This window comes from Gymnodraco acuticeps, unplaced genomic scaffold, assembly GCF_902827175.1.
Source record: "Gymnodraco acuticeps unplaced genomic scaffold, fGymAcu1.1, whole genome shotgun sequence".
Lineage (NCBI taxonomy): Eukaryota > Metazoa > Chordata > Actinopteri > Perciformes > Bathydraconidae > Gymnodraco > Gymnodraco acuticeps.
Window position 1 is genome coordinate 16,466 of NW_022990225.1, and position 24,607 is coordinate 41,072.

The 24,607-nt window shown below is 41.5% G+C and overlaps 1 protein-coding gene across 1 annotated transcript in view; it reads right to left on the bottom strand.

Moving 5' to 3' along the window:
• Nucleotides 1–24,607, bottom strand: part of plxna4 (plexin A4) — a gene marked incomplete at its 3' end in the record, with an annotated part of 211,080 nt that overhangs the window by 15,119 nt on the left and 171,354 nt on the right. The window contains exons 10-22 of the mRNA XM_034218841.1: nucleotides 17,502–17,702; nucleotides 16,591–16,687; nucleotides 14,769–14,959; nucleotides 11,117–11,268; nucleotides 9,443–9,566; nucleotides 8,690–8,826; nucleotides 8,020–8,187; nucleotides 7,744–7,837; nucleotides 5,541–5,780; nucleotides 5,224–5,370; nucleotides 4,270–4,504; nucleotides 3,281–3,423; nucleotides 574–842 (exon numbers count right to left, since the gene is read on the bottom strand). Coding sequence (XP_034074732.1) covers nucleotides 574–842; nucleotides 3,281–3,423; nucleotides 4,270–4,504; nucleotides 5,224–5,370; nucleotides 5,541–5,780; nucleotides 7,744–7,837; nucleotides 8,020–8,187; nucleotides 8,690–8,826; nucleotides 9,443–9,566; nucleotides 11,117–11,268; nucleotides 14,769–14,959; nucleotides 16,591–16,687; nucleotides 17,502–17,702 — 2,198 coding nt within the window. The remainder of the gene's footprint in view (nucleotides 1–573; nucleotides 843–3,280; nucleotides 3,424–4,269; nucleotides 4,505–5,223; nucleotides 5,371–5,540; nucleotides 5,781–7,743; nucleotides 7,838–8,019; nucleotides 8,188–8,689; nucleotides 8,827–9,442; nucleotides 9,567–11,116; nucleotides 11,269–14,768; nucleotides 14,960–16,590; nucleotides 16,688–17,501; nucleotides 17,703–24,607) is intronic.

The following is a 24,607-nucleotide window of genomic DNA, read 5'->3' on the forward strand; positions in this document are numbered from 1 at the left end:
TACAATTCTGTGTTCAAGTGCGTGCCATTAAAGCTCTGACTACAAATCCAAAGGAGGAACATGACTGTGTTGAAGTGCAAGCTTTCACTGTTTTCCTGCTTTTTTCAGAAGTGACTATTTCCCCCCCTCTTGAGCTATGTGAAACTCTATTCAGTGCTAATTAATCATAATTATTTTGCTAATGATGTGGCATAGCAACGCGCTCTGGTTTCTCTGAGACAGAGCAGGCAATTCAAGGTCACGGGAGTTAATCCAAACGTGGCAGTTAGGAACAGACGCAAAGAGAGTAGCACATCCAGTCCTTGATATTAAAGTGTTTACATTAACCAGTACAAACGTTTATCTCTATCCCCAACCAAGCACAAACCCTATGTTTACAGAAGTGGAATCTGTGTGGCAGGTGTTCAGTGTGTAAATATAAATCATAGGGAGAGTTATTTGGTTGAACTGTTCTTTCTTAATGCATCATCTGCATCTTCAAAGGTCACTACCTGCTGTATAACTTTAGCCACCTGTTAGAAGGGTATAAGAGGTAAGTTAAACTCGGCACATCTTTTCCGGCCTGGTTCTCACCTTCGTAGCAGCAGCTTGGGGTGGTTCTTGCTCTCAAGGTTGCGGTCTATAAGGTCAGACAGCAGGTGTTTGAGGACATCAGTGGCGTACTCCAACTTGCTCTGCAACACTGTCATGATAAGTGAGGCCACGTTGCCACGGTCCCTCATGGAGAAACCACGCTGGGCCTCCAGAGTGCGAATAAAACACAGCAGGAAGACCTTGTTGTTAATGAGCTGGCCGAACAGCTTCAGCCCCTTCTCCACTTGCTCCTGCCGGTAGCCTGGCACCTGTGAACACATCAGAAATGTTCATTTGACAGGGACACATTAAAAATAACAAGGAGTGGAACAAGTACAGAATCCATGTAACACATTCAAAGCCATGTCATATACTGTAAACCCAATCAGTCATCAGTTCCTGTGAATGCTATATTAGCTTCCTGCATCCTTAGTCAAATACTTAAACATTGCTGAATAAACACAGTTTTATATAACATATAATCATAATAAATACATTTTGATCAGGTTCATATATGTGCTTTATTAACGCACATGAAAATGTATTAGAAGTAATAATTGAATTCAGGTCTGGTTTCTCTAATTGAAAGTGCAGGTATCAGTTAAATCTGTCCTCATAAATAAGGAGGAAGAAAGGAGAAACAGAATGAGAGAAAAAAAAAAAGCAACAAGGGAGATAAGGAGTTTAACATCTTGCAGCTTTTGTTGCATTTAGTGTGAAGGTTGACAATAAAGGCAGGAAAACAATAGGTCTCTTGCGGGAATGCTTATAATGTCGATGGTGCCGTGTTCCACACTAATGTACGTTGAAAGGAAGAGGCAGTGATGTGAATTTCCCTCGTCTGAGCCCACAATGTCCCTGCACCATTTATACTAGGCACTTCTTCTTTTCCCCGTAAACAGCACCCATTGAGATTAAGTTTTTTTGTATCTGTCAAGAGCACTTGTGGTAAGACGGCATGTCTTTGTACCCAATGCAGCTGCCAACCAGCATATGTTCTGTCTTTTACCTTTCCTGGAGGAAACTCTTGTAATCTGCTGGGAGCTATTGTTAAGTGGCAAGTCTAATTTAATACGCCTGACCAGATGCATTCAATGTCTGTGCTTCAAGTGTTGGCATTTTCCTTTTTTGCATTTATACACTATGAGCTTGTGAATGAAAGCACACAATAAGGAAGTCTTGAAAATGTTATTGTGAATGTTTTGTGCTTTTGTTCTACATAATAAAATGTAAGTGTTTGCAGGTTATAGACCAAACAAATGTATTATACTCTACCGTAGAACAAACATGTGTAACATTATGGATTATGGAGACGGTGCATGAAAGGAGCTACATGTCCTGACCTACACACAATCTTCACAGGGTCACTGGGATATTTGAGTTTGGCCGGCAGACAGAAGAAAAAAATATGGCAACCGCTGCTGAAATGGAATTTTTTCCGTAAAGATCAAGAGGGAAATGGGGAAACAATCATATGAAGCAGCAGGCAAAATGAGATTTAGAGGTATAGTCAAGTTGTTAGGAAAATAAATTGTAGAGGCAAGAAAGTCATTTTGACTCCTAAGAATCAACCTCAACAGTGACCAGGAATACATATAATGTGAAAGGGTAGGCTTTATAGAGCTCACACATACCAGACTATATTTGAATATTTTCCCTTATTTTAACTGACTGTGAAAAAACATTTTGATGTAAACCTTGAAAGAGTTTTATCACCTATACTCTTTCTTTCTGAAACCCACAGTCAAAAAACGTGACTTTAAATTATCTGACACATCAATAACAATTAGGCAGCCATAAACCGCCTAAGACAAGGCGTCTGCTTTTTTCATTAGGCTTTAATTCCATATTATACTCCTCATACAGTTCCACATTTACACCAATTAAAACATAATTAAATATTGCTTATTACTGGGAAATGATCATCAGAGATCGAGTGGCCAATCCTGAGGGCAGTGAAATGGGGGTCCATCATTCTCTTAATGGAAAAAGACGACCTGCTCAATTATGGCTGTCTATCAATGTCACTACCGACGATGAATCAACTAATTTTTTTTCTTTTGCTTTCTCCCACTAATTGACTTTTAATTTGTTTTTCAGGTGGAGAGAAAAAAAACGAGCAGCTTCTCATATTGTTTGAGTTATTAATGAGAGCGCGCTCCTGATTTTAGGTTGTCTTGTTTGTTTTTGATAAAGTGTTTTTGTCGGCTGTCAAAAGGCTTTTGTTTACCAGACAGCAACACAACAACCTCGGCTTCAATTTCACCTACTCTGACCCACCACATTGTTAATTTGCTTGTTCGTTTTGCTCTCTTTTCAAATAGGGCTAATTGCATTGGGATTGTTATTTGATAGAGACTGAAGAACAGGTACACACACTTGCAATTGTCTAAATGAATAGGAAATTGGTATCAACTTCTTACAAATAGCTGTCCTGTTTTTAGAAATTCTTTGAACGAAACACATCTAATGGAATATCTATTTAATGGAAATGCTATAGATAGCATGTTAATTGAGAACTTTATTCTGATGTCCAACATTATGTACAAGTTACTTGTCCTGTGACCCAAATAACAATCACAATCTGACACATGCAGAATTTGAATATGTCAGATTGAGGCAAATATAAAGTGAAAAAACAGACACAGACTAACGCAGGAACAATACATAATACAAGTTGAATAATCAGAAAACCATTCCACCATACCTCCAGATCTCTGAGTACAGGATGCTCCTCGATGCCCGGGAATAGGACCCTCATGGTGTAGGTCCTGTAGTCCAAGAAGGGGATTCCTGCTCCGTCCAGATCACTGGTCAGCTCATGGATGTCTGTCTGGAGCTCTGCGAAAGCTGATGGATAAAACCATACACAAACCAGTTATTTGTATATAAATGGTAATGTACGTTAATATAGCCCCTTTCTAGTCTTCTGTTCACTCAAAGTGCTTGTACACCACATGCCAACATGTACCCATTCACACATTCAGACACTGATGGCAGGGCAGCCATACAAGTTGCTTAACTGCTCATCATCTAATCCGGTGATCATTCACACACACCAGAGGCTCAGCCTTAGAGAGAAGTTGGGGGTTCAGTCTCTTGTACTGAAACAAGCCTTCTGATTGGTCTACTGGAAAGATTCAGTTGATTTATCCATAGAAACAAGCCCTCTGATTAGTCCATTGTAATGAGCCCTTTGATATCCCAATTTAAACCAGCCCTCTTATTGGTGCATTGAAACAAGCACTTTGATTGGCCCATTGAAACGAGCTCTCTGATTGGCCCATTGAAACAAGCCTTCTGATTTGCCCAACAAAAGAAGCCCTCTGATTTCTCCATTAAAACAAGCCTATTTATTGGACATATTAAAACAAGACTTCTGATTGGCCCAATAAAACAAGCCCTCTGATTGGCCCAAGGATGAGCAAATATAGTAACATCATTTTAGTCGATAGATTAGACATTTAGATTTATAAAAGCCATAGCAACACTGGATGCTTGCAATACTTAATACAATTTACGCTGTTGAGCACATACTCAATTGTTACTCATCAATTAATCAGTTCATTCTGTGAATGCTACTTGTGTCAACAGAACTAAATACATAATTCAAAACGTTTCCAAGGTAGAAAAGTTAGTTGGATCTATATAAGAATACATTCTATTCCATACAGTAAAACTGCATCAACCTCTTACCCTCTTTGCACTCCAGAGCCACGCGGGACTCCAGGTTGTCCATCTGCATCTGCAGCCTCTTCAGGGTCAGGTCACTCTCGCGAGACTTGCGCTTGTAGGCAATGAGCACCACCACGATGAAGAGGATGAGGAGGGCTCCGGCTGCAGCAATGCCAATGATAGCTGTGCTGCTGAGGGGGCTGTCGGACATGATGTGGACCACACCTGGGGAGAACTCGATTCCACCCACACGTGCCTTATGAAGGGGACAGATAAAAAGTCAGATCACAAATAATGCATGCATCTACTCTACATATGTTGTATACACAAATAGAGAAGTTAACTCAAATATAACAATTGGAAAAAGGTTCAATAATGTTACCTGCAGAGTTTTCTTCAAGGCTAAGGCATTTCACTTATTTGTGAATGCTAATAAAATATTGCGTCTATGAATCTCTTTCAAGGTCTTTAAAGCATTTCTGTTTTCAAAATGAAGATAAAATCCCAGACAGATATATTGACTTTCTATTTAGATGAGTACACACTTCTGTTCATTTGTGCATTTTCTGACTGATATGCGTAACAGTAATGTGTCCATCTTTTATGATGCAGGCTTTAGGTGCTAAGATCAGGAAGTGCTTTGTTCAAAGTGGTCCCTTTTAAAACCACAAATGGAAACACTATTGAGTTTTCCAGGGCCCTAATCCTTTTTATTGAAGGCTTATTTGTTTGTCTTCTGTCTGCTTGTGGGCAGGAACAGGAACCACACAGATAATTGGATCAGAGCTGTAGACTGTCTCAAAGTGGACAAGAAGATAGATAGAAAGCAACACGAGGAACGTTCGTCTGTCTGTCTGTCAAACTGCTGATCGATTTGTAGGACTGTCTGCCTTATATCTGTCATGTGTATCTTTGTATGTGTGTGTGTGTGTGTGTGTCTCTCCTGTCTTTGTGAGCGTGTTCTGTATCACTCACCAGGACCTTGTGTCGGCCCGTCAGGTTCGGTGACTCACAGAGCAGCTGGGTCTCTGACACTGTTAACATGCAGGGCTTCTCTCCAATGAAAACTGTGTAGTTCAGCTTTCCATTCCCAGTATTGGTTGGTGGAAGAAAGTTCCGCCCCTGCAGGAATGAATTTATGCATAAATAAAGACTTATTGTAGGAAGGCAAACACATTTCGTATTTATATCAATACTGGAATGATGCAAAATTACATTGCATAAAACACGTTAAGGGATTCTTATAGTCTATAACATGTAGTCAATACATACAGATGCATCTATCCTCATACCTTCAGTATAATGGGGGATCCAGGTTTGAGCTCCAGCACCCCCGACACACTCAGAGGTTCAAACTCAGGATTGGGGTAGTAGATAAAGTTGCTGTTGTTGAGTGCCATCAGAGCCATCACGTCGTCCAGTTTGAAGCCGAACTCATCAGGCCTCTCAGGCACTTCCTGCTGCCGGGCCAGGCTGATGGACAGCTCCGGGGCCTGGCACAGCATGGTGGTGGGGCCGAGGACCTGGCACAGCTAGAAGAACACAGACCAGAGGGGAGAAGTTATATTTATGAATTGATGAACGAATGTTTTAGCAAATAATAAATCAGAGCTTAGTGAAAGCAGAAAAATGCTGGAAATTGACACAAAAATAAAATGAACATGCTTCAGTTTGGTGCTTTCAATCTTAATGAAGATAATGTGAGTGACTTTGCATTAATCCACATTAGTAACTCTGCAAAGGAGGTTACATTTGTGTTAATGTTTGTTTGTCAGAAAGAACGCAAAGAAATAGGGAGCTTATTTGAAAAAAGATAAATACAATATTGTTTAATTTTGTAAACGGCCTTGGCGAGGTCTGTCCTCTCCAAGTGCCCTCCCATTCCATATCAGATTTTAGGCTGGATGTCAGTAAACCATATACTCAGCTCATAACAGAGTTTCCCTAATACCTCTCCATGCCTCCTTGCAACTAAATCTTTGGAGCACTGGCACTTGAGCATGCAATTTACTTTCTGCATCCAATCTGAAGTTGGTTTGCATTTTGATGTCACAGGTTCACATTTCACTAAGGCCACTGGATACCCCATTCCAAGGAGGAGTTCCTTCATTTCTAAAAGTGCAAAGGAGAACCTGCTGGAGTATTTTCCTCAAAGGAAGCCACCAAAGGAGGAGCAGTTAGGGAGTGTGTGCAGGCTCATCACAATCCGGCTTTGATGTGTGAAGATTCAGGAGTGATAACTAGGTCTTACCCTTCCTTCATTACCCTCCAGAAAGAGACCCCCACCCTCTCATCACTTCTTTATTCCCTGTCCTGTGATCTTTTCTCCTTTCTTTGACACATTGTTGTTCTGTCACTCTTCTTTCTCTATACCACTTTACTGCTCAATCAAGGTGTCTCTTTGATCTTTTCTCGGTGTCTCACTCTTGTTTTGTTGTTCTTTTTTGCCCTTGTCTCTCATTGGCCATGTGATGTGATTTACTCTTTTCATTTCCTTATGCACATCTCTGAGCCAGTAACAGATTGTCTGATCTGTCATTGGCATGCCCTTCAATATCCCTCATACATCTCCATTCCCCTCTGTCCGTCAGGGCATTGACAAATCAACCAGCAGCATTGGTCTCATTCACATACATTTCTGTCTCACTCAAAGACACTTTCAGTGTAACCTCTGCCATGCAGCCACTCAAACTGCTGCCTGTCACTCTAATTGGCTCCTTCAACATCAGACTGCACTAATCCTCAAAGGTCTCCAGGACGTCTCTGACATGTATCGTGCACTGCTGCAGGAAGGGAACTCAAAACAATACTTTTCTCTGTGCACAAATGTTGCTTCATCTCAGTGCAAAGTGAAATTGAGCAAATTATTTAATGGAATATTTAACTTATGTTGGGTCAAAGTGCAAACTGCCTGCACACTAGCGTCATGTCAAGTGCAGACATACAGTATGTGAGCACAGATGTTCAACGTGGTGCAAGCTCATGCTCAAATGGGCCATGAAGATAGCATTACCACCTTTTGTCACTTCCTTCAATCAGATCACACAGACCTTGTATGGCTTTATCTATTCTCCCCTGGGTAAAAGGATAAATAGAGGGTAGAATACGTGGATAAGGGCCAATCACTGTGGTTTCATTTCGGTGCCAAAATGACCTATTGTTACAAAGGTGTGGAGAGGAATTACAACATTCACTATTAAATCAACTGCCAACTGTTGATATTCACTGCTCTGGGTTCTGAGTTTTTTCCTTCACTCATTTACCTAAAAGTGGCACTGAGGCTTTCAGTCATGATCTAATAAAGATATTACTCTGACATTTCCTACGGCCATCTGTCTTTGGAATGTCAAGCAGTATTACAAACACCATAATCTTTACACTTCTCAAACAAACAATACATCTTCTTCAGGTGATAAAACATGTATTTATTTACCAAGATGAAGCACAAGTCAAGTTCTTTAATCATCCACACAGTTTGTGTTTGCCATGACTTACATTGAGTGTCTCATGGTTGTTATATTTGGCTCTGATGAGAGGGGTCTGGATAATGTCCAGGTTAGTTCCTGTCACAGTCACTGGGGTATATCCACTGTGAGAGAGAGAGAGAGAGAGAGAGAGATGATCGACAACAACGTTTAAAGGATAGCTCAGATTATTTTGACAGATGGTGATGACTCACTAGCAGTGATACGGCTGCATCAGTATCTATTTGCGGTAAGTACATTTTGTAAAACGAGTGTTTACTGACTGCTATCTGCCCTTGTACCGTACCTGTAGATGCTCCACTCAGGCTCTATCTTGGTGATAGTGGGGTCTTCAACATACTCAAAGCGCAGGTCTTTCTGGAGATGAGCCCTGTCTATGTTCACAGACACAGACACGTTTCCGAATCCATTCAGGGACGCATGGGTGCGACAGGTGAGCCACTGACCCCCCCTCCTGAAAAGAACATAGGGTGATTCAAATCAGTTAGTTATTGACTTAGGAGCGATCTCTTTAGTTGTGTATCACTGTGGGAGCAGACTGCTACAAAATTCCAAAACCAATACAAATGTCATAATTAAGATGATGGAACGGTTTCTTAAGTGAACATGGATAGAGAGTTTTGCCTAAAAATGGAATAGCGCATTGATCAGTGTTAAATCCTTAGTAATAATAGTGTTATTTTTTAAAACTTATTATTTAATAAAATGCTATTTAAAATTCATTGAAACATATCAATCAAGCAAAAATCCAGCATTTCCAAAACATTCCTTGAGCGCAATATTTTTTACCTTCCAGGACATTTAATTATCGACTTAGCTTATGTGGGAAATAAAACGAACCAACAAAGATGAGAACTGTCAGAGGGTATAAAACCCTGCAGTTTGACTAACACAAGCTTTGACTGAGCTTTTAATTGACTCTTTGAGTGTGATTGGCAGGATCAGCTGTGTCTAACCTCAGATAAGTGCACGGCTGGTCCTTAAACATGATTGACACGTTGCTCCCAGCGTCAAGGTGGCTGCCGGTGATGTTGACGATGGTTCCCCCAGAGACCGGACCTCGGCTGGGCTTCAGGTTGATAATCCTTGGGATCTAGGCAAAAAAGGGACAGAGTTTGTACAATAATATCCCTTTAAGTTTTAATATATACCTTCACTTACTAATCCCACTGACATAAACTACACTATGGTGGAAAGCTTTAACACAGCAACAGCTGACTGGAAAACAGGCACACAGTAAATCCTCCTTCAGTTCATGTGGCCTTCTTATAATCTCATCTCCAGTCTGCTGCGCTGTGTGACATCTAGACCTGACATCATATAATTCTGTACAGGGAGAAATAAACCTCGGCCATCGTCCATTAATAGCTGGCAGTAAAAATTTTAAAACTCCATAAAACCAGAACATAATGGTAAAAATGGCAATTTAATTTCAGTGTGTGCGAGTGATGCTGATTAATTGCGGCCAGCATGGGTTATAAAAGAACACAGAAAGTGTGTTATGTGTGTTTTTGTATGTCATCAGAAGAATGTTTTTTTTATAACCATCAGTATTTCTTTCTGTGCTCATTAGCGACTGCCAGTTATTTCTCACTGCTGATAAACAGATTTGAATACTTAGAGGGAGTATGAGTATGAATGAGTATGAATTACAAAAAGGCAAATCCAATGATGATACAAAATACATCGATTTTTCTTTGTATACTCACCACAAAATAGTAGTTTTTGGAGGACTTTGCCATGAATTCTGGTCTGCACTCTCCAACCCCGACACAGACCTCCGCGTTCCCAGTGTACTGGCTCTTCTCTGCTTTACCCATCTCACACACAATCCTAGAAACACAAATTAGCATAATTGTAATTATATATTATATATTTATAATATATAATATTATTTTTATATATTATAAATGCATACAGAGACATACACAAATGTATGTCACATGCAAAAATGCCTTGAGAAAGTCTATAGAAAGTCCTTCTGCAGTTAGTTTGCCTTGCCAGCAAATTCTGAGCAAATTGTGTAAAAAGGAATGGACCTAAACCTGTTAAAACCTTAATAAAATAATGTATTATTTGGCAGAGACTTCACCTCTCGAACACTGCCAACTTGTGGAAGAAAAGGGAAAAGTCTCTCCATTTACATATGACCTCAAATCCAGCCACCTCTTCTGCTGGGTCAGCACTTGCTTAGACTGGCACACAACTTACTTTCTTAGCAGAAGAAGCCCTGGGGTCTGCTGATAAGCCAACTTTTAATCTAGTTTAAATAATATGACAGACGGCACCTGTAAGGAACCAAAGCTCTGGATTAAACTCAAAATGTCAACTAAATGTAACTTCCTGAACTTTCTAAAATGATTATGGAGCAGAGCGGGCTTGAGTGAGTGGATGCATGTGTGTGTGTGTGTGTGTGTGTGTGTGTGTGTGTGTGTGTGTGTGTGTGTGTGTGTGTGTGTGTGTGTGTGTGTGTGTGTGTGGGAGTGTGTGCACCTGTGCTGCTATACAATATGGAGGCCTGATGCCTGCATGTCCATATACTGCAGAAATGTATTTTACTCTATTCTGCACTGCTGTGACTTGAAGCTGAATCCAACTTCTGGTCTATAGATATTAGGCTTATTTAGCAAGAGGTTACTGATTATGTGATAGTCTCTCTCTATCTTTCTTTGATAGAGCATTACTTACTACTTATTTTTTTGGTGCCTCACACACACACACACACACACGCACACACACACACACGCACGCACACGCAACACACACACACACCACACACACACACACACACACACACACACACACACACACCACACACACACACACACACACACACACACACACACACACACACACACACACACCACACACACACACACACACACACACACACACACACACACACACACCCTGAGGTGAGTTCTCTGGCGTAGTATCAGTTGGTCAGGCTGACTTGTTACAGCTCGTTGTGTGTGCTAACAAAGGGAACATAGTGTTGTGCCTGTCTGGAGCCCTGTAGGGCATGAAGTGCTCAGCTCTGGTCAAAGAGCTTTCAATAGGATTATGTCAATTCAAGTGAGAACGGAAACAGTCTGTTGGATTCAGGATTTCACTTTGCTACTATTCCAAAACACGGTTTGATTTCTCCCTATGGTTTCCGTACAGCTGTAAAAGCCTATATCCCGAGACATTATCTACATTTTGGTCGATAAAATGGTGAAGTTCTACATCAGAGCATGTCATTTTATGTGATCATAATAGCTGCTGCCTCAAATGGGAATCATGGTCTACAAGAATGTACATAGAGACTAGAGGAGGATGTCTCTTTTTATTACACAGTGATGCTGGTGTTCATTTAGTCGTCAATTTAAAGTGTGACTTACTGCTCAGCAGGGATGTAGCCCTCTCGTATGGGGGTGCAATCCACCTGGGCCACCTTCACGTTGTCCTGGATCTCTCTGAAATCCAGGCCCAGGTTCTCACCACGAATAGTCACGAGCGTGCCGCCCTCCCTGGGCCCCCGGAGAGGTTTGATCTGTTGAAACATAAATCATGATTAATGATTTTGAAGACGGGATTTTGCTTGTTTTCCGCAAATTACATATTGCCTTGCAAAAAGCCTTTTCCTGGCAACACAACTTGCACCTATGAAGGAGAGTTTCATTTAAAAGTCAGTAAACATGAAATAAAGTGGTGGCGAAGTCGATAGGGACTTGGCTAGGCAACTGGAAGGTCACCAGTTCAAGTCCCGGCAAGACCAAGTGCTACCGAGGTGTCCCTGAGCAAGGCACTGTTCCTTACACTGCTCCCCGGGCGCTGTTCAAAATGGCAGCCCACTGCTCCTAACACTAGGATCGGTCAAATGCAGAGAAACAATTTCCCCACCGGGATTAATAAAGTATATCAAATCAAATTAAAGAGTCAGGGTCACATGATTGTCATTTCTCAATCTTGTATTCACAGAAAACCATGACAATATACTATTTATGATTAACTTTAAACTTGGCGCTGGGTGACATCTGTGCAGTAATCACAGTGTCCTATGATTTATCAGCAGCATCTCATTGTTGATGAGGTCGTTCCAACATCCATCAGCACTTTACACACACAATTACTCTTTGGCCAGTGAGTGTGTATTATGGCGGCTCAGATGGATGGATGTTCGACGGACACAGAATAGTCTGTTTCCATCTGTCTCTGTCAAATAGTCCTCCATGCTGCATGCTGCAGTAAGGGGCCCAGCTTTAGTGGTGCTGGGTCACCACCCCCTCAAAAAAAAAGTGATCACAAAAAAAGAGGCTGACACACTTGTTGTTTCCCTGCTTGATTTTATAGTTTGCATTGTGCCCCCCGTGCTGAATGAGTGTGTGTGTGTGTGTGTGTGTGTGTCTTTATATTGTGGCTTGGAACTCTTGATTGTTCTGCTATGATAAACCTCATGTTACTACTACATGAAAACAAACCATTTATATTTGACAATTTGATTATTCAACTAATAAGTGATGTAAATTAACCAGCTGGGCGGGACAGGGAACGATCCAATCGAATGACAGAGATGACCTCAATCCCGGTCATACACAACAAGCCGGCCATGTGGGAGACAGGGTTTGAGTATGGTTCAGTGTCTCCGATTAATAAGTTTTCCTGCTGATATCCTAATGAAAAAAAAGCCTTCCAGGAATGGGGCTACAATACAGGCAATTAAAAGACTGCCCAGATGCATTGTGGCTCTCCATTTATTAGATAATATGGAGGATTGCAAGGGACAAAGAGTTCAAGAGAAATAGAGAAGGAGAAGGCAAAAGAATGAAAAAGAGGGAGAGACGCAATGAGGCGTTGATTAGATTTGTGACTTTGACAAGATAATTGACGGTTGGGTAGAGGCAAACACTTAATCACTTCACTTTCTCTCTTCCATCCTTCTATGAGAGTCTCTCCCTCTCATATTGTTGATGGGCGATGTCATTATAATGAAGCGTATTAGAATGCATTAGAGCCACGGTCGTCTTGGAAAAGTCCTCACTCCTCACCCACTGACAGATTTTATGGGGGACGTGAGAAGGCTGCAATATGTCCCTGCTGCAGCCTCAGGGATGTGAGCAGAAATACAGGGCCTGTCTCCAGGAATAAATCCACTGCCCGCAGGGAAGGCAAACAGTGGAGTGGACCAATGACAAAGTGCAATGTAGTGATGGAGACTCTTTAATAAGCACATCAACAGACAACATATCACCATCTTTTTCTCACCTTCTTCAACAGTTGATTTATTTTGTCCTGGATACAAATAATCAATATGGTCTTGGCTACTTACAAAAAGTAGAGTAAAACAGAGTGCTTAGTGTCCAATGATTCCAGACCTTTCTCTTCTGTGTCTGACTATCCTGCTTTATTTAGGAAAATAAAAGGAAGATGAAACCCATCAGGCTAACATGATCTGTTGAGATGCAGGATTATAGCAAATAATGGGGTTTGTAGTGGCGCTTTCTGTGAATATCCACCAAGGTCGGCCACTTATCTGTATGCTGGTCTATGTAGGATGGTGTAGGGAGAGGAGAGTGGACAGAGGAGAAGGGATTATCATTCTATTTCTGTATCCTCCTTCCTTCTCTCTGTACAAACCTATCACTCCCCAGGACACCAGAAGGGAATCCCCCTCTCTGTCTTTTTATCCACGCTTCGCTAGTCAGTCACCATCTGCTCCTACCTCTCGTTCTCGGAGAAAGCATGCAGAGATGACCTGTATATCCATCATGGGGATATGGGGAGGGTCTTCCACCACCCCTTCAGCTTAACATGGCTCTATTCTGGCTCAGTCTACCCATCCGTCACTACCTTCTTTCATGTAGACTCAATCCATCCTCCTCTCCCTTCATCTTGGCATCTTTCCATCCATCTTTCCATTGCATCTTTTTATCCTTCATGTCGCTGACCCGTATCCCTTCTGCTTTGCCCGTTTAATATGTCTTACACAGGTCAAGTCCATCTGCCTTTCACGGTGTCTGTGGTTTTCCGGAGTTTTCAGGGTTAAGTGGGGGTTTGCGTTACCATCTGGTTTGAGTTGATCGATAACTAGCAAGAATGAGAACGATTAGTCTCCTTTCTAGGTCTAACATGGACAATCCTCCTTTAGTGTTTGTATGTCCACTATAACAGTAAGATGGTGAGTCAATTCTCTCAAAAAAATGTCAATGTGAAAGTCACAAAACAATAAATAAATACAAATAAGCGATTTTCCGCTTACAGTTTTATTTATTTTAATATTTGACCCTTATTTTGGGTCTTCCTTTGTTGGATAGGAAAGGGATTAACAGAGGCTGTGACATGCAGCAAAGGGCCACAGATCGGACCTGAAGACGGACCTGGTGAAAGGACCCAGACAAAGTACGTGGGGCTGGACCGCCACAGGCAAGCCACTGGGGAATTCACCCCTTACACTTAAGACAATATATTTAAAAGACCTGTGATTATGGTTTATCACTTTGATACTGTAGAATGTAAATCGTTCCTTACACATGCTGTCAAACTAAATAGCTTGACTCACTCTTCAATTATGTTAAAATGACCAACTACCACGCTGTCCTGCTGATGAATATATGCTCCCATCAGTGCTCTGTTATTAAGTACTTACGTATACGCATCAAGATATACTTAAAGTACCAAAAGTAAAATTAGTCATTGTGCAGATTGGTCCATTTCAGAATAATATATATATGATATGTTTTATAATTATTGATCATTAAAGTGTTATAATGACTTTGTATACTGCAGGGTAGCTTGTGAATTTACTCCGGTGTAATTTAAGTTTAAAGTGTTATATTTCACATCTTTAAACAAATTCAGAAAAGTAAATAAAGGTACTAAATAAATGTAGTGGACATAAATACACTATTTACGTCTGACTTGTAGTGGAGTAGAAACACAAAGTAGCAAAATACTCTACAATTCCCTCAAAATTGTATTTAAGTACAGGACTTAAGTAAATGGACTTTGTTACTTAACACAACTGCGGTGATGTGTGTTGTGGTGTGTGTGTACCTGTGTGATCCTCGGGTGGGTGCACTTGCTGTTGATGCCGTTGTGCTCCAGCCACTGGTTCTCGGGGTGGGGGCAGTGCTGTTTGAGGGTGCAGCGGTTGTCTCCTTTACACCACACACATCCAAACAGAGGGTCCGCCTTCAGACACAAACCGCAGCTCCCACGCTGGGCGTCGCACTTGTACAGATGGACTGTGCAGGAGGGAGGAAAGAAACAGAGAGAAAGAAAACAAGGGGGAAGGAAGGAAGGAGGTAGAGAGAGATGGAGAAAGAGTGGAAACCTCAAGTAAACAACCTTTGTAAAACTGATTACAGTGCAGCTAATGTATGCAAATGTATTTTGCGCAAAAGCCTCTAAAATGACGGACAAACACTTTAAAACACTTAAACTACAATTTGGGTTGTTTACCCAAATCTCTCATTGTCTGTCAGCTGCTGTTTGAAATATGCGACAGGGAACTGAACATTTAGAGAGATACATTTGTTGATATCTTTGTCTCATTATTTCTCCATCTATCATCAACTCTATATACTCCCTCCTCTCTTTGAGTTTCCTTCCCTTCTGCTTCTCTCATCTGCTCATTCACCACATATTTAACATATCATCTCCATGGCAACAAGCCAGCCATTTTCTTTTTAATTGCCATTAGATGCATGTGTGATCTGTCCATCAAAAGATGCCCCCGGAGCCGCTTCCTCTACAGGCAAACCAAGGTATGAGGATGGTGAGAAGGATTCTCTAGTTCTAGCATCTTCCCTTTTCCTTCAAACTTTTGTTTCTCTTTTTATTTTCCTATCATGCTCAGGGATATGTTTTGTACACTGTATTTAACTCAGACACATAAATACTTTACAAACGTTGCCTTGCAGCACACGCCGTATTTTAACAATATGCCCGACTCTACTGCCTTAGGTTAAAATAAGTAGTTTTCCTGTCAAAGAACTACATCCCCCAGCATGCTGCTGTTTCCAGCAGGGATCACTCACAGTGGTGGATGCTGAAAGCCTCACATTTCAGTCATCCCACATGAAACGTAAGTAATTGGATGGTTGGAGAGAATAAAACGAAAGGCAGCATTTATATCAAGATATTGATTTGTTTTCTACCGTTCCTCAGCATGAAACAGTTATTTAACTTTGCTTATTTCAGATTTAGTTATTTCTAAGCAATTTGACATTTGTTTGTATCAACATGTATTGCCATTACTGCTCTTCTGAAATGTATGAGAACGTAAACAACTGGAGTTGCTGAGATGAGAGCAATTAAATGAAGGAAGCAGACAGCAGTGCCGACGGAGATGGATAGCTTGCCAAACTCTGTTGATAGAAAAAATAAGGGAAACAAGCTGAAAATAAATAATGTTTTTGAAAATTGTATTTAGAGAGCTGGGCCAAACAGTGAAGTGCAGAAGGGAACGAGATCTACAGAATGTGAAGCGTAAGAGAGGATGCGTTAAAGTTAACCACTCTAAACGCAACATCAGGGGATGGATGCTGCACCTCAGCACACCGCCCGCCTGTTGCCATGGAGACTCCAAGGGCAACAATAGGGAAGCAGCAGCTTTCCTGTGTGTGTGTGTGTGTGTGTGTGTGTGTGTGTGTGTGTGTGTGTGTGTGTGTATGTGTGCATTTGTGATTAAATGAGAGTTTATGGGAGAATATGACAACTATGTGTTTGTGGTTTCTAATAAAGCAGTGAAAACTATGGAAAGAGCTGATATGGACTCACAAGTGTGTGTGTGTGTGTGTGTGTGTGTGTGTGTGTGTGTGTGTGTGTGTGTGTTGGAGTGTGGGTTTGTGTCCGTGTGTGTGTGCATGCTTACCTTTGTTGTTGGCGGGGTTGTCAATGGTGAAATCTCCGTTCCAGATGACGGTCAGCACCACGGGAAGACTGCTCATCTCCATCCCATCATAGAAATACTATCACCATGGCAACCGGAGGGGGAAAGAGGTAGAGACGTGGAAGAGGGTATGAGAGAGAGAAGCTATTGAGCCTCTTTAAACTGTCTGTTATCCTCCAGTCCAAAAGGCTCTGATAGAACAATACGGTTCTGAATACAAAACGCATCATCAACAGGTGGCTGTAGACAGTCAACACACACATGAACTCACACACACTGAACTCACACACATGAACTCACACACACTGAACTCACAACAAATGTAATATACAGAGAGCTTTGGAAAAAGATAATTTTTCACTTGGCTCTATAACACTAGTAGCAGGAGGGTTGGTGATAGAATCATAATTTTCTGCTAAATTACAGTTTCCCTTCTTCTCTGCTCAATCACAGTACAATATTTGGATTGTACTGTGATTATACACACAAAACCTGCAGACTTCTCCAGACAGTGACATACGCACACCCAAAGGGATGAAGATAGACAGGAAGATGAGATGTTATTGTATCAACAGACGATTAGCATCAAGACCAGTAAAAAGCCTTTTTCATGCTAGTCTTTCATTGCTGTCAATGTATTATTCAGTCAGTGAATGGAGCATGATCACAGGCAGCGAGGGGAGACAGAGTCAGCCTCTTGTCTCATCAGCCCACTGCCTAGCTGGGAAAGGAAAAACCAGTCAGCCGGAATCAGTGTGTGTGGCTGTATGTGTGTGTGAGAGACATTAAAAAGATATTTAATAGGAACACTTTATAGAAATGGGGCATTCAGTGATGACATCCCAGAAAGGCTAGCCAGTAAGATACACACACATGCACACACCCGTCCTCACCGATGTGTTTTGACACTGCACTGAGGAGCTGTTGAAGCGCAGGGCAGGAACGCGGTGCTCGCTCCCCTGGATGGTCAGCAGACACTCATACCCTCTCTGACCCGACTGGGGCTGGGGGAGGTTCTTCGCCCGGAGAGTGATGGGCTTCACCACGTCCACCGGCACCAGGATCCTGTCTGCAGGCAGCAGCTGGGGACATCCCTGGAAGAGAAACAAACAGAAAAGAGAGGATCGTTTGTTTCCATGAGTCCTCTCATCAGGTTTTATGCATCATTACAAATGAAATGGATGTTACTTCATAAGATCCTGCCATGTCATTTTGCACTCGAGTTATTAGCAGTTCAGATTGTCTGTCACCTGAGGCACACAGTGAAATGCAAAACTCTCTTTTATGGATTATGGAATGACCACACAGTCTGTAGCTATATTATGTAAAGCTTTATGACATTATTCAAAATATGTCTACAGGCTTATCAATTGGCCATAACATGTGCATAGATAAGTCAGATCATATTGGAATGATGATTTATAATTACCTCTCTGTGCTGACATTTTTGAGGACCTACAAATACATGGTCTTAACTCATAACTAGTTTGACCAGTGCTTTATTATGAATGAAATTACAATACAGGAAATAACTGACTTGTAATGTTTAACACAGAGGGAGGTTGTGGATCTGACCAGGAAGATATATTCAAAAAAGTGTTTCATCAGGTAGCAAATCACAGTTCTTCTCAAACATTCATGTAATTGAATAACATAAGCACTCCAGTGTGTGCCTTTTCCAATGTTTTAGTGCTTTTGTTTATGATAGTCCCTGTTGGGTCTCCTGCTAACATTCACTGTGAGTGAAGGACCAGCTCAACAGGTACTCCATCGTCATTATACACCGGACAGGAGCAATAATGATACAATGAAGTACACACTTAAACATAATTTATATGTGCTAACAGTTTGTATTAGCATGTTTGGTTTTAACTGGTGGATTGAAATCAGGTTGACAGAAAAGAGGAAGACTGCGAGGAGGGGTGACGAGATGGACAAAGAAGAGAAAAGGGAAGGAGAGAACAAGTGGGAAGGAAAGCAGGAAAGTGACTGACAAGCAGAAGTGAAAGATGACAGAGAGGTAAAGAGAGACAACAGCACTTCTATGAACTGTTTCATGTTTTAGAGAGAGCGGTGAATAGAGGGCAAAATAGGTAAAAATGAGAGAGAAACCACAAAAGAACCGATAGACTGAATGAGGCAAAAAATACCATTAAGCATATGCGACAGGAGGAGCTTTAGCATGTCAAAGAGGCAGGAGGAAAGAGGGCGAAAAGAAGGAAAGCAGATAAGATGATCCCCCGCCTGGATGGAGCTGGGGGGATTGAAGCAGAGCGCACGTTGAACTGGGTGATAACACTTGTTTGAAGTTCATTAAAAGCCACTTGATTGGGTGAGGCTGAGTGACTGGCTGCGTGGTGAGAGAGGGGAACGCTCTGTGACACTATTCACAAAGTCATTATAGATAAATGACAAACAGGGCGAGGGGGTTCAGCGGTGGAGGAGAGGAAGGAAGAGGTGGAGCATGTGTTTGCTCTTCCAAATCTCATTTTCCTCACAACGAACTGCCCGTATTTGGAGTACGAAGATGAGTGTGCGAGCAAAGAGAGATTCATTCCATTTTTAATCACATCTCTTTCAGGTAATACTCTTGAACAATGGGGACATTACATCTGATCTGGTTTGTGGAAATGAAGGCATGGGAAACACTGGAGTGTGACTTAACACGGTGACTTTCACTGAGTCTCGAAGACACAGATCTACACTGATAGTGGCAGATAGTGATAGGAATGTGCACAGACACACTTTCTTATGCATGCAAGCAGATTCAAGTTTATTACTCACTGACATGTGGGTGCACACTCACCCTAACACACACACACACACACACACACACACACACACACACACACACACACACACACACACACACACACACACACACACACACACACACACACACACACACACACACAAATGCAAACGCATACTAAGTATAAACTACAGCCTTGGAATTTCATTTCATTTCAGTATATGATAAACAGCCAGACAGCATCTCTTGCATCATCTGCCTTCATGAAAAACATGTCATAGATGGACAACTTTAAAAAGCAAGCTGCTACACACACACACACACACACACACACACACACACACATACCATGTATGCATCACTTCAGGGGACATTACATTGACTTACATGCATTTCCTGGAGACTTATCGGAGACACATGCCTAACCCTAACCCTTAACCTAACCCTTACCCTAAACCTAACCAAGTCTTCACCCTAAAATTAATGATTCCCCTCATGGGGACCTTCAATTTGTCCCCATAAGGGAAGCCAGTCCCCACACGTGACAATGTAAACAGATTTAGGTCCCCGCAAGTATAGTAATGCTAGACACACACACACACACACATACACACACACAACACACACACACACACACACACACACACACACACACACACACACCACACACACCCACACCACACCACACACACACACACACACACACACACACACACACACACACACACACACTATTGTATCTGTTCATTATCTCCTTCTACCGACAAAAGGGTGATTTTACAGCTTTGCTCCAAATACTCATCTGTGTAATCTCGGTTAAATGATCCCCCCCAGTGACACATGAACACACTCACACAAGAAATAGTTACTACTTCAAATTGCGTCAAAGTCAATACATGTTTTATTCTCACCCTTGCCATGTTTTGCGATAGAAGAAACAGCAGTGAATAAATTGCACTCAACAGATGCCCTATTTCATTCATGACCATGAAAAATGTATAATGTGGCAGGGAATCCACACACAAGCGTGTTAGCTGTTGGTACAGCGTGTTTTTTCTACTACTTAGCCCTGGTTTTTCTGTTGTATACATACACACTCAGACAAACTAATATTACACACGGTGAACGCTGCCAGCAGTCCCCGAGGCCGAGGTGGCTCTCAGTGGTTCGCACAAACACACGTGAATCCTAGTTGGCTCCTGAAGCCTGTGTTGTTGGCAGCCATGCTCGCTGTCGCCCTTTTAGATTTATGTCAACATTTAAGTTGATCTAACGTCAGTCCGTTTATATCCACTCCCATTCCTCTTTACCATAAACGGCTCTAGTGCGATAAATAACAGAGGAACAAATGCAAATCACACATACAGGCGGCAGTGGCTCAGTCTGTAAGGACTTGGTCTTGGAACCGAAGGGTCGCCGGTTCACGTCCCGATCGGACCAAAAAAAAGATGGAGTGAGCTGGTAGCTTGAGAGGTGCCAGTTCACCTCAAAGGCCACTGCCGAGGTGCCCTTGAGCAAGGCACCTAACCTCGAAACTGCTCCCTTGGCGCCGGGTACCTGGCAGCCTCTCTGCTCTGCCACCTCTCCTATCTGCATGTGTGTTTGTGCATGTATATCCTCTGTGTTTGTGCATGTATATCCTCCCCTGTGTGTGTAATGTGTGTAAACACAACAGAGTGGGGAAAGAAATGTCCCTGTAAGGGATTAATAAAGTGTATCTTCTTCCTCTTCATGCACACAATCCAGATACAAACACAGAGGTGGAATAAGTATTCGGATGCTTTACTTGAGTGAAAGGGCCAATACATTATTATCAAAATACTTAATTACAAGTACAAGTCCTGCATTCAAAATCTTAGTTGAGTAAAAGTACAAAAGTATCATCAGCTAAATGTACTTAAAGTATAGAAGTAAAACAAATCATTGAGCAGGTTCTGTGTATATAATTATATTTATTTATGCAACATTTCTGGGTAGCATTTTACTTTTATAGACACACAAAGTTGTGATTGACTTTCTGTAAAATATTTAAATAATTTGACACTTGTTGTTAAAAAGTAGTGGAGTAGAAGTAGCATAAATGGAAATACTCAAGAAAAATGTATAGTTAAGAGCAGAGGCAAGTGAGAAAAAGTATTTGTAACTTTGTTGGAACAAATCTTTAATGTATTTGTTTCCTGGCTGAAGAAAGAGATAAGTGGTCTGTCAGTAGGAGGTGAGACAGTCTTTAACTAAATTTACAATGTGGCGGCACAGACTAGTTTACATGTCCTTGTCTGTGTCTTTGTGAGAAGATGTGAACTTCAGTGGCATGTAATGAAGGACTAGAAGGAGAAAAGTAACTGTTAATATGACTCATATCCAAATAATAAGCGCTGACTTCTGAAAACCAAGTTGGCGGTTCTCTTTTTATCTGTGTAATTATCTTTTATTCTTCCTCTCTCCATCACTGACTCATTGTTTTTTCCTGTGACCTCCTCTCTGTTTTTCTCATTCTTTCTCCCTCCATTATTCGTCTATCCAAACTCAGCATACGTTGTTCATCCAGCTCACTGACCCTTCTCCTCTTCTCTTATCAACTCCCACTCACTGACTCTCTCTCTCCCCCTCTCTTTCCTTACTTCTTTTCTTGTGAGGGACCTACTTAGATCTGATAATTAGAGGCTGGTGGGAGGTATGAAGGGTGGAGATGGGAGAGTGACAGAGAGTAGGCAGCGGAGTGGGAACTGTGAATGTAAAAGCCCTTGGCATAGTTTGAAGCAAGAAGAGAGGCCAATAATTATAGCAGTGTAAGGTGTGAAGATGAAGAGGATCTTGAGTTTTCATACACTGCACACACACACACACACACACACACACACACACACACACACACACACACACACACACACACACACACACACACACACACACACACACACACACACACACACACACACACACACACACACACACACACACACACCCACACACACACACACACACCACACACACACACACACACACACACACACACCTTGTGGTTACCAAGAACTCCCCTTAACTGGACTCTGTTTTATCATCTCCTGCAGAGCCTGGGGCAAAGACACTCTCCTGCTTTCTGTTCATCTTCCATCTCTCCCTGCTGATCTCCACCTTGTTTCTAAACAGCCCTTTAGTCCTCATCTTAACTTTTTCCCCCCCCAATACCTCTCCCTTTTCTGTGCCTGCATTTATGTCCTTTCTGTCCTGCGTTTTGGGCTCAAGCCATTGCACAAATAGTTGAAACCCTGTGATATAACAACAACGTCTTAAGAGGATTAAATGGATTGTAAACTAACAGTTTATCCAGTTAACCCGTATTAAACCAATTTATATCAAATCAAATACTGAAATTAGTCCTGATGCTACACTGAAGAAACTGATATGTTGACTTTAATTAAGTGTATGATGTCAACAAATAACACATTATTGTATTAGGTTCGTTAAAATAAATACAATTACGTTTAAATACAAAATATTAGGTTCAATTTTATATTTGAGCTCTCAACTTACCAAATACAGTTATGTTAAATGACTGTATTTATATATGTATTTTATTATTAAAATAATACATTTAAATAAAGTCAGCATTTGAGTTTGTTCAGTGTATTGCAGTTCATGGCATTGTGAAGTTCTTCAATGGTTCACTTTTAGTTTATTTGTATCGATGTTTCCCTCATCAGTTGTATTTGCCTCACTCTTTATCAGTCAGTGTTTGTGTATGACATTGATTTGTCTATGAATTGAACTGAAGCACCTCTCTTTACCAATCCTGTCCAATATTAGCAACTAGCAGCTATTACTAGCCTGTTTAATACAATTATCTTGATCCACTGATCAATATGTTCTTGGTAAATAAACTCCCAGGCATTGATCACTGCAGCACACACAACAAGTAAATAATGCAATGAGGGGGTAGTGATATGTATTCAGTAACAATACAATGTTGTTGTATTTTTTACTGGCTGACTATATTAAAGGAAGGCTTAGAAACAGCTCAGGAAATGAAAATGCTGTGTTGTAGACTAAAGAAGAAGAGAGGGAAATATCATGTTTTTCATTCAGAAAGTGTCCTGAATGGTGGATGGAGTTATAAAAAGTGATAAACATGCGGGTAAAAAACACTGCTTATTGATCAAACAAGCAAAGCCTAGTCATATAATAAATGCAACAGTAGTGGTCAGGAATAACTTGAGCTATTATTCTGTGTAACAAAGAGAAGCTGTATGCAGGTGCTTTGTCAGTGAGAAGGGCTTAGTCCTTGAGATGTGTGGAGGGCAGACTGGGACGTGGCCTTGGTTAATGTGCCAACAGGCAAACGTCTGATCCGTGTGCCCATATCATCACTGGCATGAATAAAAAGGCACCCACTGTACGCTGAGGCCTGGCTTTAACTCTGTCCTGCCATGCATACTAACAACAAGCTCAACCAGTAGGGAGATTATTCTGGCCACCATCATTAGCATAGAGTTAAGGGATTATTCAGATCGCTGCCTGAAATCCCTTAATTGTAATAGTACACAAAAAGTCATCTGCAGCAGAAAGAGGCCATCCCATCTCATTGAGCAAAGATGACGTGTTGCCTATCAGGACATTTTGGGAATGGTTCTATGGCTCGTTGTGCGTGTGCCTGCATGTTCTTAAGCTTGTGTGTGTCCAATTCATTAATTCAAACCGGTAAACCACAAATCTGGCAGCAAATGCACGACCTTGGATTTGAAGGGTTAATTAAAAGCAAATTAAAAGTCATTAAGCCTGCAAAACACCTGCCTTCTCTGAAACAACACGTCAAAAAAAAAGGATGTCATTAATGTGCTAATGCCAAATCCCCTTCACTTTATTTACGGTTTTCTTTTAGTCAGCAACACAATAGGAGAGGATTCCCACATTATTATCCTCAGTCAATATTGACCACCAGCCTCTGAGTTAATTGGAAAAGTAAACCTGCAAAGACTCCAGCTTGGGCCTGACTAAGCAGAAGGTTCAAAAGGATAATGGAGATTGCGAAAAAAGAAAATAATAACGTCTACGCAGGTTGAATGGCTCCGGGGAAACATGGGTGGAATAACACAATTGAGAGCAGACTGCTCATCAAAGCAGGCAATCTGGCTAAGCTTGTCCCTGCCCGTCGAGCAGCGTCTGCCAACCAGACAGGAGCGCTAGTGATCTTCATCACAGCTCACCTCCGGCTGGGATTAACAGGCCACTAACTCCCTGTAAAAGCCT